Source organism: Salmo salar, unplaced genomic scaffold (genome assembly GCF_905237065.1).
Source record: "Salmo salar unplaced genomic scaffold, Ssal_v3.1, whole genome shotgun sequence".
Taxonomy (NCBI): Eukaryota; Metazoa; Chordata; class Actinopteri; order Salmoniformes; family Salmonidae; genus Salmo; species Salmo salar.
The window spans coordinates 166,146-180,400 of NW_025548614.1; the positions used below are offsets into that span (position 1 = coordinate 166,146).

The 14,255-nt window shown below is 47.2% G+C and overlaps 1 protein-coding gene across 2 annotated transcripts in view; it reads left to right on the plus strand.

Annotated features, from left to right (window-relative positions):
* The first annotated feature begins 4,492 nt into the window (after positions 1-4,492).
* The window catches only part of LOC106561142 (NIPA-like protein 2), a 75,448-nt gene continuing 65,685 nt past the window's right edge, over positions 4,493-14,255 (plus strand). The window contains exon 1 of one of the 2 annotated variants that reach the window (XM_045712547.1): positions 4,493-4,778. In XM_045712547.1, the coding sequence (XP_045568503.1) occupies positions 4,662-4,778 (117 nt within the window). In that variant the 5' untranslated portion in view covers positions 4,493-4,661. The remainder of the gene's footprint in view (positions 4,779-14,255) is intronic. The other variant, XM_045712548.1, reaches the window with a different exon arrangement.

The following is a 14,255-nucleotide window of genomic DNA, read 5'->3' on the forward strand; positions in this document are numbered from 1 at the left end:
GCCCAGTTAAAATGATTTAGGGGGTTTGAGATGGTGGAGACGTTGAATAAAGATTTCAGAACGGGGGGGTTTTAGGGGGGTGTGGAGCTCCATCCATCATGCTGTGCTTTAAAGGGTCCTTCCCTTATTGGAAGTCACCCTCCTTAACTTGGCTCTTTGTATTCTACAATCATATGGTCCTGGCTGGGAGCAGGTTCATTTGTCAGGCTTCGATGAGTTTCTGACTCGTAGAGATGAGTTTCCCCTCGTAACCCCTCGTCAGCTTCAGATGAGTTTCCCCTCGTAACCCCTCGTCAGCTTGTACAAAGAGACTGAAGGAGAAAAATGGAGAGAGAGAAAGAGAGGGGGAGAGAGAGAGAAGAGAGGGGGAGAGAGAGAGATAGGGGAGAGAGAGAGATAGGGGAGAGAGGGGGAGAGAGAGAGAGACAGGGGAGAGGGGGAGAGAGGGGGAGAGAGGGGAGAGAGGGGGGAGAGAGTGGGAGAGAGAGATAGAGGGGGAGAGAGAGAGAGATAGGGGAGAGAGAGAGACAGGGGAGAGAGAGAGAGAGGGGGAGAGAGTGGGAGAGAGGGGGAGAGAGAGGGAGAGAGAGATAGAGGGGAGAGAGAGAGAGATAGGGGAGAGAGAGAGACAGGGGGAGAGAGGGAGAGAGGGGGAGAGGGGGAGAGAGAGAGATAGGGAGAGAGAGAGAGACAGGGGAGAGGGGGAGAGAGGGGGAGAGAGAGATAGAGGGGGAGAGAGAGAGAGAGATAGGGGAGAGAGAGAGACAGGGGAGAGAGGGAGAGAGGGGGAGAGGGGAGAGAGAGAGATAGGGGAGAGAGAGAGACAGGGGAGAGAGAGAGAGGGGGAGAGAGGGGAGAGAGAGAGATAGGGGAGAGAGAGAGACAGGGGAGAGAGGGGGAGAGAGGGGGGAGAGAGAGATAGGGGAGAGAGAGAGAGATAGGGGAGAGAGGGGAGAGAGGGGAGAGAGAGAGACAGGGGAGAGGGGAGAGAGGGGGAGAGAGGGGGAGAGAGCGAGAGGAGAGAGAGAGAGAGAGAGAGAGAGAGAGAGAGAGAGGGAGAGAGAGAGGAGGGGAGAGAGAGAGAGAGGGGGAGAGAGGGAGAGAGAGAGAGGGGAGAGAGAGGTGTGAGGGGGGAGAGAGAGAGGGGGAGAGAGGGGAGAGAGGTGTGAGGGAGAGAGAGAGAGAGGGGAGAGAGGTGTGAGGGGTGTCTGCAGTGTGTTTAGGAGGTCTGATGTGGACCTCATCCACTGACTGCTGTTCTCCATCTGCAGTTCCCCGGAATATTTCACCCTCCCTGTCCATCTCTCTCTCTACCTCTCCTCTCCTCTCCTCCCTGTCCATCTCTCTCTCTACCTCTCCTCTCCTCCCTGTCCATCTCTCTCTCTACCTCTCTCTCTCCTCCCTGTCCATCTCTCTCTCTCTCTACCTCTCTCTCTACCTCTCCTCCCTGTCCATCTCTCTCTCTACCTCTCTCTCTCCTCCCTGTCCATCTCTCTCTCTCCTCCCTGTCCACCTCTCTCTCTCTACCTCTCTCTCTCTCTCCTCCCTGTCCATCTCCCTCTCTCTAGCGCTCTCTCTCTCCTCCCCCGTCTATCTCTCTCTCTATCTCTCTCTCTCCTCCTTGTCCATCTCCCTCTCTCTACCTCTCTCTCTCTCCTCCCTGTCCATCTCCCTCTCTCTAGCGCTCTCTCTCTCCTCCCCCGTCTATCTCTCTCTCTACCTCTCTCTCTCTCCTCCCTGTCCATCTCTCTCTCTCTCTACCTCTCTCTCTCCTCCCTGTCCATCTCCCTCTCTCTACCTCTCTCCTCCCTGTCCATCTCTCTCTCTCTCTACCTCTCTCTCTCTCCTCCCCCATATATCTCTCCTCCCTGTCCATCTCTCTCTCTACCTCTCTCTCTCCTACCCCATCCATCTCTCCTCCCCCATCTCTCTCCTCCCCCCCATCTCTCTCTCCTCCCTCTCAGAATAGACCCAAATTAATTGCAGAAGGTCAACAATACACTGACCTCATCTGTGAGCGCAGCTGTCAGATGACCATTCCATAACCAGTCACATCACAAGGTTGAGATTTAACCCCCAAGACATTGTGGGAGGAATTTTAACTACAGTGAGATTAGGCTGTTAAGGGCCCTGTGGATGATATATGTTGTCAATAAAGTTTTCCATATGTTGTATTCTGAACTGCTGCCAATAGCTCACATCATCATAACCTGAGGTCAGGGATGGAGCTGGGGAGTGGTGGAGGGGGTGGGGTGGGGGGTGGCTGGGGAGTGGTGGGGGGGGCTGGGGAGTGGTGAGGGGGGGCTGGGGAGTGGTGGGGGGGGCTGGGGAGTGGTGGGGGGAGTGGTGGGGGGCTGGGGAGTGGTGGGGGGGCTGGGGGGTAGTGGGGGGGCTGGGGAGTGGGGGGCTGGGGAGTGGTGGGGGGGGCTGGGGAGTGGTGGAGGGGGTGGGGGGCTGGGGAGTGGTGAGGGGGGCTGGGGAGTGGTGGGGGGCTGGGGGTGGGGGGGGCTGGGGAGTGGTGGGGGGGCTGGGGGGGGCTGGGGAGTGGTGGGGGGGGCTGGGGAGTGGTGGGGGGCTGGGGAGTGGTGGGGGGGCAGGAGCTGGGGAGTGGTGGGGGGTGGGGGGTGGGGTGGAGCTGGGGAGTGGTGGGGGTGGGGGGCTGGGGAGTGGTGGGGGGCTGGGGAGTGGTGGGGGTGGTGGGGGCAGGAGCTGGGGAGTGGTGGGGTGGGGGTGGGGAGTGGTGGGGGGCTGGGGAGTGGTGGGGGGGCAGGAGCTGGGGAGTGGTGACTGTATTCTAAAGGCCTGTATTCTAAAGGCCTGTATTCTAAAGGCCTGTATGCTAAAGGCCTGTATGCTAAAGGCCTGTATTCTAAAGGCCTGTATTCTAAAGGCCTGTATTCTAAAGGCCTGTATTCTAAAGGCCTGTATTCTAAAGGACTGTGTTCTAAAGGCCTGTATTCTAAAGGCCTGTATTCTAAAGGCCTGTATTCTAAAGGACTGTATTCTAAAGGCCTGTATTCTAAAGGCCTGTATTCTAAAGGCCTGTATTCTAAAGGCCTGTATTCTAAAGGACTGTATTCTAAAGGCCTGTATTCTAAAGGACTGTATTCTAAAGGCCTGTATTCTAAAGGCCTGTATTCTAAAGGCCTGTATTCTAAAGGCCTGTATTCTAAAGGACTGTATTCTGTCTATAAGAGACAGATCTACTTATAGTTATGTATTCATATTTCTACTCATCTAACGTTTTCTCCAGCTGGTTTCTTCAGCCTGGTATTGGTCAGTCAGAGGCCATTCCCTCTGATGTCGCTCAGTATAGTCCCAGTATGAGATGGCAGTGTGAATGTTGGGTCTTTCCAGTGGAGCCGTAATAATCTGATATCAGAACAGCGTTCCTGAAAGGTTATCTATCATCATCAGTCCTTATTTCCACAGCAGTCGTAGTGCGATAAAACAGACAGGACAACAGGCAGGACAACAGACAGGACAACAGACAGGACAACAGAGCAGCACAACAGACAGGACAGCAGACAGGACAGCAGACAGGACAACAGACAGTATTGTCAGTACAACAGACAGGACAACAGACAGGACAGCAGAGAGGATAACAGACAGTATTGTCAGCACAACAGACAGGACAACAGACAGTATTGTCAGTACAACAGACAGGACAACAGACAGGACAACAGACAGTATTGTCAGGACAACAGACAGGACAACAGACAGGACAACAGACAGTATTGTCAGTACAACAGACAGGACAACAGACAGTATTGTCAGTACAACAGACAGTATTGTCAGGACAACAGACAGTATTGTCAGTACAACAGGGACAGTATTGTCAGGACAACAGACAGTATTGTCAGTACAACAGACAGGACAACAGACAGGACAACAGTCAGGACAACAGACAGGACAGCAGACAGGACAACAGGCAGGACAACAGACAGGACAACAGTGCAGAATAGAGGAGTCCTCTGGTCTTTGATCATGAACAGACAGGATCATGGGTAGCCGAGTGACACTTGAAACGACGACATGGGTTTGATATTCATTGTTTGTTTTTTCAAGGCTACAGACAGATCTTAATATTTGGGTCTATACCGCTATAGATTGTGTCATTAATTCGTTTCTCTAATTGTCCGCAAGATGGCAACAGCCATGATATTCAATAGCAATCAGTGGCATAATGGTAGATTACGTTGATTTGCTTTATTTATTAATTAAATTCCTTAGACGTCAATAGTATTATATTGTAACGATCCTCGTTATATGAGCCACGTTCCAGTTCCCACCAGGTGTGAAACCACTATTGGCGTAATGCATAAGATGATGTCTGTCTTTCACGCCAAAATCCAGCGTTTGCTTCCCGTTCAACACCATATTATATTTTTATTATATTGTAAAAGATCAGATTAAATGTATTCTGTGTGTAGGTGATAACTGTGTGCTCTCCAGCTCTGTAAGTGTCGTGTTGACGTGGAGACACGCAGACTGACAACGCAGACGCTGCCTGACAACGCAGCCTGGCACGTCCTGTCCTGTCCGTTGACTTGGACGTCAACCACTCAAAAGTCACGACATGGCGACACTGGAATCAGACAAACATGTGAAAAAGGTCCATCTGGACTTGTGATTCGGTAGCCTAGTTGGAAGGAAAGGCTATGCTAGAGGACAAGATGGCGAACAAGTCAACTTTAGACGACGTGTTTAGTAACAGAACAGGACAGAATTCATCTGTACCATGTCCGTTCACTGAAACCCGGGAGAATCCACTGAAGGTAGGCGACTAGTCCGCACCCAAACTTTACTTCTTATACTTCAAACAAATATTATTTTCTACTATTCGAGATGAAAAATTACATTTAGCGAATTTTATAAGGGGAAAGATTTTTTTAATTTATTTGTTATTTTCCTAATATTTTCATTATTATTCTAATTATTTCCATGTCCGCTCTGTGACCGGATATACCTTGTCTGGGACAAACGATTCCAGTTCCCAACTCTCCAAAAAAAAGTTGTATAATTGTTAAAACGGACAATTAATTAATATTAACTGGGAAATGATCTTATGTATTTTCTTGCAATAGCTCTCTGTGACTTTTGAAGAATATTTCTCTCAGAACTCTGATTTCCTATAAAAACATGTGTTTGGAGATTTGGGTCATTAAGGTCTGAATCCTAAATGTATCAGGTGAGTTCTACCATAAGGTCCTTCATGTTCTGTAAAGTTCTCTACATTTTGATCAATTTAAACAAACAATTATAAAATCACCATGATCACAACCATAAACTGTCAACTCCATCTACCTGATAGATTAAGAGATTTAAAAAAATATATATATATATTTTTAATTTAGATTTAAATATGTTTATTTTCATTAGGTTTTAGTCATAAATCAACTTTGTATACCACTTGAATGGAGGAAAAAAAAAAAAGGTTGGTTTTTATTGAGGATTTTATTTTTAATTCATAATGTTCCATATTTTACAAATGTTTGCGTTTTAACTTTTAATTTCTATTGGGGGGGAAAAAAACAAAACATGTCAGACTATCTGTTAACTCCATCAGTGGCTTGTCAACTCTGTCGCTGATGGCTACCCCTCTTAAGATACGTTATTTGTCTGTCTTTTAAAAAAAATATATATTCTGAAAAAATATCTGAATCACTATTCTGCAACATGCTTTAACTATTTTAGTGTTTGCTGTACTAAACCTAAGGGATACTGTTTGCTTCATGAATGTTGTTTTAATGTTGTAAATGTAGAAAAACATGCCAAAATGCTAACTGAAATAAGCCCTGGAGCATTTATACAGTGCAATAAAACTAAAACGAAAACAAGTTTGGAGATTTTGAATTAAGTCATTTTCATTTTAAAATTACCCATGAGCACCAACGCGAAGTTGATAGAAGCAGGTTTAAATTGGGGGTCAAATGAAAGCTAACAGTTTATATTTGAGAGAAATTAAGGCATAAATCAAATGTTTCAACCATTTTTCCATCCTAAAAATTCAGCAATAAAGCAAAAGGCTTTGATTTCTAGACCAACTGATGGAAATGGGGTCTTAGGAAACCATCTACCATACAGGATACATCAAAACACAGCCATGTTGAAGACTCCTCCTGCCTTAGGAACCATCTACCATACAGGATACATCAAAACACAGTCATGTTGAAGACTCCTGCCTTAGGAACCATCTACCATACAGGATACATCAAAACACAGCCATGTTGAAGACTCCTGCCTTAGGAACCATCTACCATACAGGATACATCAAAACACAGCCATGTTGAAGACTCCTCCTGCCTTAGGAACCATCTACCATACAGGATACATCAAAACACAGTCATGTTGAAGACTCCTCCTGCCTTAGGAACCATCTACCATACAGGATACATCAAAACACAGTCATGTTGAAGACTCCTCCTGCCTTAGGAAACCATCTACCATACAGGATACATCAAAACACAGCCATGTTGAAGACTCCTCCTGCCTTAGGAAACCATCTACCATACAGGATACATCAAAACACAGTCATGTTGAAGACTCCTCCTGCCTTAGGAACCATCTACCATACAGGATACATCAAAACACAGCCATGTTGAAGACTCCTGCCTTAGGAACCATCTACCATACAGGATACATCAAAACACAGCCATGTTGAAGACTCCTACCTTAGGAACCATCTACCATACAGGATACATCAAAACACAGTCATGTTGAAGACTCCTGCCTTAGGAACCATCTACCATCCTGCCAACTAAAATCGATACTCAGACAAGTGTTTTTCTTGCCTTCTGTAAGTTTAAGAAACTGTAGTGTTATGTTTCATTCGCAGCGTCAGGGAAAAGGTCTTGACCCCCCCAGGCACATTCCTCCCAAGTGTTTTTGTATCTAGTGCAGGAAGTTGAAGTTCATGGCCAGTGAGATAATGTCAGTAGCTAGCCAGCTACTTCCTGGGTATTTACAGTATCTTGGAAGCCAACACACAGTTTGTTTGAGTCATTTGAGTTCTCTACGCCCCTGTTGGTACCTGTTTTTTCAAGGCTGAGATTTTGGAATAAATGAATCGCTAAATTGTCATGGTTTATTTCTAGTCATCTCGGAAACCCTGAATTAAAATGTTGCGTACTGTTCTGTCTTACATGCCTCTGTTCACGAGAGATTTATATTTCTAGAGGCTCCCTCTAAAACCTCTGAAGTCACGTATAGCCTACAGAGTACATGATGGCCTCTTGTCCTCCTCCTCTGTACACAGATACACAACACCTTCTGAGATGAGGACTGAGGTGAATTCTGTCAGCCACGTTGTCAGGGGGGCCTGGGCAGAGATGAGGACTGAGGTGAATTCTGTCAGCCACATTGTCAGGGGGGCCTGGGCAGAGATGAGGACTGAGGTGAATTCTGTCAGCCACTTTGTCAGGGGGGCCTGAGCAGAGATGAGGACTGAGGGGAATTCTGTCAGCCACGTTGTCAGGGGGGCCTGGGCAGAGATGAGGACTGAGGCGTATACTGTAGAACTAGGAGAAGAGACTGTTCTGCAGGAGAATGAGTTTACTGTATTGTAAGGATTGAGCAGCTGGCAGCTCTGAGATAACTCAACACCCCGAGCCTCCTCCCTGCTCTCTCCCTCCCTTCCCTCGTCCCCTCCCAGGTCAGAGGCCACGGATCAGCCCATATCTTTATCCCATTCCTCCATCCCCAGCCCGTCACAGCTCTCCATTGTCACGTAGCACAAAGAGACTCGCTGTCCGCCCCCCCTGGACACTGAGACAGAGGGAGACAGTGGGGGAGGAGAACATCAGTCTCATTCTGTTCTCACCTCTTCAGAACCAGAGAGTGAGAGAGAGAGAGAGAGAGAGTGAGGATGCAGGAAGCAGCACTCATATTACATTAAACGGCTTGTGTTAGGCCCTAAAGAGAACACTCTGGGGTAGAATGTTAGGGACAGAGTTAGAACGCTCTGGGGTAGAATGTTAGGGACAGAGTTAGAACGCTCTGGGGTAGAATGTTAGGGACAGAGTTAGAACGCTCTGGGGTAGAATGTTAGGGACAGAGTTAGAACGCTCTGGGGTAGAATGTTAGGGACAGAGTTAGAACGCTCTGGGGTAGAATGTTAGGGACAGAGTTAGAACGCTCTGGGGTAGAATGTTAGGGACAGAGTTAGAACGCTCTGGGGTAGAATGTTAGGGACAGAGTTAGAACGCTCTGGGGTAGAATGTTAGAACGCTCTGGGGTAGAATGTTAGAACGCTCTGGGGTAGAATGTTAGAACGCTCTGGGGTAGAATGTTAGAACGCTCTGGGGTAGAATGTTAGAACGCTCTGGGGTAGAATGTTAGAACGCTCTGGGGTAGAATGTTAGGGACGGAGTTAGAACGCTCTGGGGTAGAATGTTAGGGACAGAGTTAGAACGCTCTGGGGTAGAATGTTAGAACGCTCTGGGGTAGAATGTTAGAACGCTCTGGGGTAGAATGTTAGGGACAGAGTTAGAACGCTCTGGGGTAGAATGTTAGGGACAGAGTTAGAACGCTCTGGGGTAGAATGTTAGAACGCTCTGGGGTAGAATGTTAGAACGCTCTGGGGTAGAATGTTAGGGACAGAGTTAGAACGCTCTGGGGTAGAATGTTAGGGACAGAGTTAGAACGCTCTGGGGTAGAATGTTAGGGACAGAGTTAGAACGCTCTGGGGTAGAATGTTAGAACGCTCTGGGGTAGAATGTTAGGGACAGAGTTAGAACGCTCTGGGGTAGAATGTTAGAACGCTCTGGGGTAGAAGGTTAGGGACAGAGTTAGAACGCTCTGGGGTAGAATGTTAGGGACAGAGTTAGAACGCTCTGGGGTAGAATGTTAGGGACAGAGTTAGAACGCTCTGGGGTAGAATGTTAGGGACAGAGTTAGAACGCTCTGGGGTAGAATGTTAGGGACAGAGTTAGAACGCTCTGGGGTAGAATGTTAGGGACAGAGTTAGAACGCTCTGGGGTAGAATGTTAGGGACAGAGTTAGAACGCTCTGGGGTAGAATGTTAGGGACAGAGTTAGAACGCTCTGGGGTAGAATGTTAGGGACAGAGTTAGAACGCTCTGGGGTAGAATGTTAGAACGCTCTGGGGTAGAATGTTAGGGACAGAGTTAGAACGCTCTGGGGTAGAATGTTAGGGACAGAGTTAGAACGCTCTGGGGTAGAATGGTTAGAACGCTCTGGGGTAGAATGTTAGGGACAGAGTTAGAACGCTCTGGGGTTGAATGTTAGAACGCTCTGGGGTAGAATGTTAGAACGCTCTGGGGTAGAATGTTAGGGACAGAGTTAGAACGCTCTGGGGTAGAATGTTAGGGACAGAGTTAGAACGCTCTGGGGTAGAATGTTAGGGACAGAGTTAGAACGCTCTGGGGTAGAATGTTAGGGACAGAGTTAGAACGCTCTGGGGTAGAATGTTAGGGACAGAGTTAGAACGCTCTGGGGTTGAATGTTAGAACGCTCTGGGGTAGAATGTTAGAACGCTCTGGGGTAGAATGTTAGAACGCTCTGGGGTAGAATGTTAGGGACAGAGTTAGAACGCTCTGGGGTAGAATGTTAGAACGCTCTGGGGTAGAATGTTAGAACGCTCTGGGGTAGAAGGTTAGGGACAGAGTTAGAACGCTCTGGGGTAGAATGTTAGGGACAGAGTTAGAACGCTCTGGGGTAGAATGTTAGAACGCTCTGGGGTAGAATGTTAGGGACAGAGTTAGAACGCTCTGGGGTAGAATGTTAGGGACAGAGTTAGAACGCTATGGGGTATAATGTTAGGGACAGAGTTAGAACGCTCTGGGGTAGAATGTTAGGGACAGAGTTAGAACACTCTGGGGTAGAATGTTAGAACGCTCTGGGGTAGAATGTTAGAATGCTCTGGGGTAGAATGTTAGAACGCTCTGGGGTAGAATGTTAGGGACAGAGTTAGAACACTCTGGGGTAGAATGTTAGAATGCTCTGGGGTAGAATGTTAGAACGCTCTGGAGTAGAATGTTAGGGACAGAGTTAGAACGCTCTGGGGTAGAATGTTAGAACGCTCTGGGGTAGAATGTTAGGGACAGAGTTAGAACACTGGGGTAGAATGTTAGAACGCTCTGGGGTAGAATGTTAGGGACAGAGTTAGAACACTCTGGGGTAGAATGTTAGAACGCTCTGGGGTAGAATGTTAGAACGCTCTGGGGTAGAATGTTAGGGACAGAGTTAGAACACTCTGGGGTAGAATGTTAGAACGCTCTGGGGTAGAATGTTAGGGACAGAGTTAGAACACTCTGGGGTAGAATGTTAGAACGCTCTGGGGTAGAATGTTAGAACGCTCTGGGGTAGAATGTTAGAACGCTCTGGGGTAGAATGTTAGGGACAGAATAGGTCAGGAATAAAAGTGGAACTTCTTGGAAGTCTTTGAAACAACTGCAGAGTCTGTCTGAGTGGAAAACAAAAAACATGATTGTTATCTGCTGTTACATGTAAACTGTTGCTAAAATATTGACCTCATTATTGTAGGTTACAAGTATCAGATGACCTCCTCCTGTACAGCTCCTGGACATACAGTAAATCACAGTCCATGGATTAGGATATTATAGCAGATCTGTGTGTGTGTTGTTGGATACAAATGTTTCTCTTAGTAGTGGAATGTCTTCCAGCTGGGCAGTCTATTGTCAGGAGCAGAACGGACCTGCCAGGCCAATTAGCTCATGTTTGCCAAGTAGGACACTCCCCAGTGTGCCAGCCTGCTTGTGGCCTTTGTTTTGTTTGCCCTTCCTGCTACAAGAATGCCAGTCCTCTGTTCCCTCTGAGTGAATGTGTTGATGAATACTACTGTGCAATTCCATGTAAAAGGACCCATGAAAACCAACATGTGAAGTTCATAGGAACATGTTAAATTGGGTGTCAAATGAAAGCTAGGAGTGTGTATATATATATATATATATATATATATATATATAATTTTTTATTTATTTTACAAATTAAGGCATATATACTTTCAACCATTTTCCATTCTATAAATCTAAAAGATGGGAAAGGGGTCAACATAAAATTCTTCTAAGATATTTTTAGAAATACATTAAAACAAAATAATATTGAAGTAAAGATGCCGGGCAACTAAAATCAACACATTTTTAAACTGAACAAAAATATAAATGCAACAATTTTAAAGATTTTACTGACTTACAGTTCAAATAAAGAAATCAGTCAATTTAAATACATTTATTAGGCCCTAATCTATGGGTTTCACATGACTGGGAATACAGATATGAATCTGTTGGTCACAGATACCTTAATAATAAGGTAGGGTGCGTGGATCAGAAAACCAGTCAGTATCTGGTGTGACCACCATTTGCCTCATGCAGCGCGACACATCTCCTTCACATAGAGTTGATCAGGCTGTTGATTGTGGCCTGTGGAATGTTGTCCCACTCCTCTTCAATGGCTGTCGTACACGTCGATCCAGAGCATCCCAAACATGCTCAATGGGTGACATGTCTGGTGAGTATGCAGGCCATGGAAGAACTGGGACATTTTCAGCTTCCAGGAATTGCGTACAGATCCTTGTGACATGGGGGGGCCGTGGATTATCACGCTGAAACATGAGGTGATGGCGGCAGATGAATGGCACGACAACGGGGCCTCAGGATTTCATCCCTTTCAAATGACCATAGATAATATACAGTTGTGTTTGTTGTCCGTAGCTTATGCCTGTTCATACCATAACCCCACCTCCACCATGGGGCCCATACCATAACCCCACCTCCACCATGGAGCCCATACCATAACCCTACCTCCACCATGGGGCCCATACCATAACCCCCACCTCCACCATGGGGCCCATACCATAACCCCCACCTCCACCATGGGGCCCATACCATAACCCCACCTCCACCATGGGGCCCATACCATAACCCCACCTCCACCATGGGGCCCTCTGTTCACAACGTTGACATCAGCAAACCGCTCGGCCACACGACGCCGTACACGCGGTCTGCCGTTGTGAGGCCGGTTGGACGTACTGTCAAATTCTCTAAAATGACGTCGGCGATGGCTTATGGGATTAACAGGGATGTAAACAAATTGGGGGATCTTTTATTTCAGCTCAGGATGGGATCAACACTTGACATGTCGCGTTTTTACATTTTTTGTTTCGTTATAGTTTTGGAGAAATGATTTGCCTCCTGTACGTTTAAGAAACATTGCTTTAAGCCTTGTATTTCCGTTACCAAAAACCCATATCTTTAAGATGTGTTCTAATTTCTCTCCCTCGCGAAGAGGGAGGATCATGAATATTCATAGAAATAACAAGTAAAGGTAGACCTACCAATTAGTTTGTGCTTTTACTCGATATCAAGCTTGTTTATGAATTAATAAGGGATTTTAAAACTTGTAATTCTGTTGCGAATCGGTAACAGAATTTGCCAAAAAATCAGTAACGGATTTACTGCAATTGAATTGGGAAATGATGGCAGTCACAAACCACAGTTGGGTCTCCTGCTACTGTCCTCCCTTTCACTGGCGTACTCCGCCCATGGAAGGAATCGGGCCCACTCACCCTGCCGGTCCTGGCAGTGACTCCTCAGGAACCTCCCCAGCTCCTGGTTCATCCTCTCCACCTGCCCGTTGGACTGAGGCCGATACCTGGAAGTGAGGCTGACCGTGACCCCGTGCTTCTCCAAAAAGGCCGTAATGTGAATTGGGGTCCATGGTCAGAGACGATGTCCTCCGGAAGGCCATAATGCCGGAAGACCTGCTGGAAGAATGCCTCAGTGACCTGGAGAGCAGTAGGGAGACCAGAAAGAGGGATTAAACAACAGGATTTAGAAAATCTATCCACAACCACCAAAATGGCGGTGAAAACGTCAGAGGAGGGGAGATCGGTGACAAAGTCAATGGATAGATGAGAGCAGGGATGCTGAGGCACAGGAAGGGGAAGGAGTTTCCCTGCTGGAGCGTTCCGGGGGATTTGGTTTGGGCACACATTGAACAGGAGTTGACGTAGCGACTAACGTCCTGCGCCAAGGTGGGCCACCAATACTTCTCAGAGATAGATTGGGTAGTGCGAGAAATACCTGGATGTCCAGTGACGACAGCTGTGTGCGCCCAGGTAAGCAGCCAATCCCTAATCCCCGTGGGAACGTAGATGCGCTCAGGAGGACGGTTAGTGGGTGCGGGGCTCCCTCTCCAGAGCCTGGCGGATGTCCACATCTACGTCCCAGACCACAGGAGCTACGACTCGAGAGGAAGGGATTATACGTACATTCTGGGCAGGACCCTCTCCCAAATCATAGAGACATGACAGGGCATCGGCTTTGGTGTTCTTAGAACCTGGGCGAATCTTGCGAAGAAAAGGACCCACCTTGCTTGGCGCGGATTCAGCCTCCTTGCTGTCCATATGTACTCCAGCTTTTGATGTTCAGTGAGGATGACGAATGGGTCCTTGGCGCCCTCCAGCCAGAGTCTCCACCCCTAATGCCAATTTCACCACCAGGAGCTCTCGATCACCATTGTCGTAATTCCTCTCTGCGGGGGACAGTTTCCTAGAGCACACTGATACAATTTCTGTGGATGACCCTTGTCGTTCAGACAGAACTGCCACCACGCTCACCTCCTGAAGCGTCCACCACAAAGGATATTGTGGGATCTGGGTGTTTTGAGCAACGGGGCGGAGGGTAGAACGTCCCTTGAGTAGATGGAAGGCCTCGTCGGGTGCTGGACTCCACCAACCTACAGGGACCATCCTTGAGGAGAGGGTGATTAATATATTAGCCATTTCTTAGACTCGCTTAGATAGTTAATTTGATGATACAGCAGTAGCAATACAAGGATATAACATCTATAGAAGAGACAGGAATGCTTATGGCGGAGGTGTTGCTGTATATATATTCAGAGCCATATCCCTGTAATGCTTAGAGAAGATCTTATGTCAAGTGTTACTGAAGTGTTGTGGTTGCAGGTTCACCCGGCACATCTAATGCCTTTTCCTTTGGGGTGTTGCTATAGGCCACCAAGTGCTAACAGTCAGTATCTAAATAATATGTGTGAAATGCTTGATAGTGTATGTGATGTAAACAGAGAGGTCTACGTTCTTGGGGACCTGAATATCACCTGGTTTTCATCAAGCTGTCGGCTCAAGAGGAAGCTTCTTACTGTAACCAGTGCCTGTAATCTGGTTCAGGTTATTAATCAAACCTACCAGGCTGTTTACAAAACACTACAGGAACAAGATCATCCACATGTATGGATCACATTTCTACTAATACT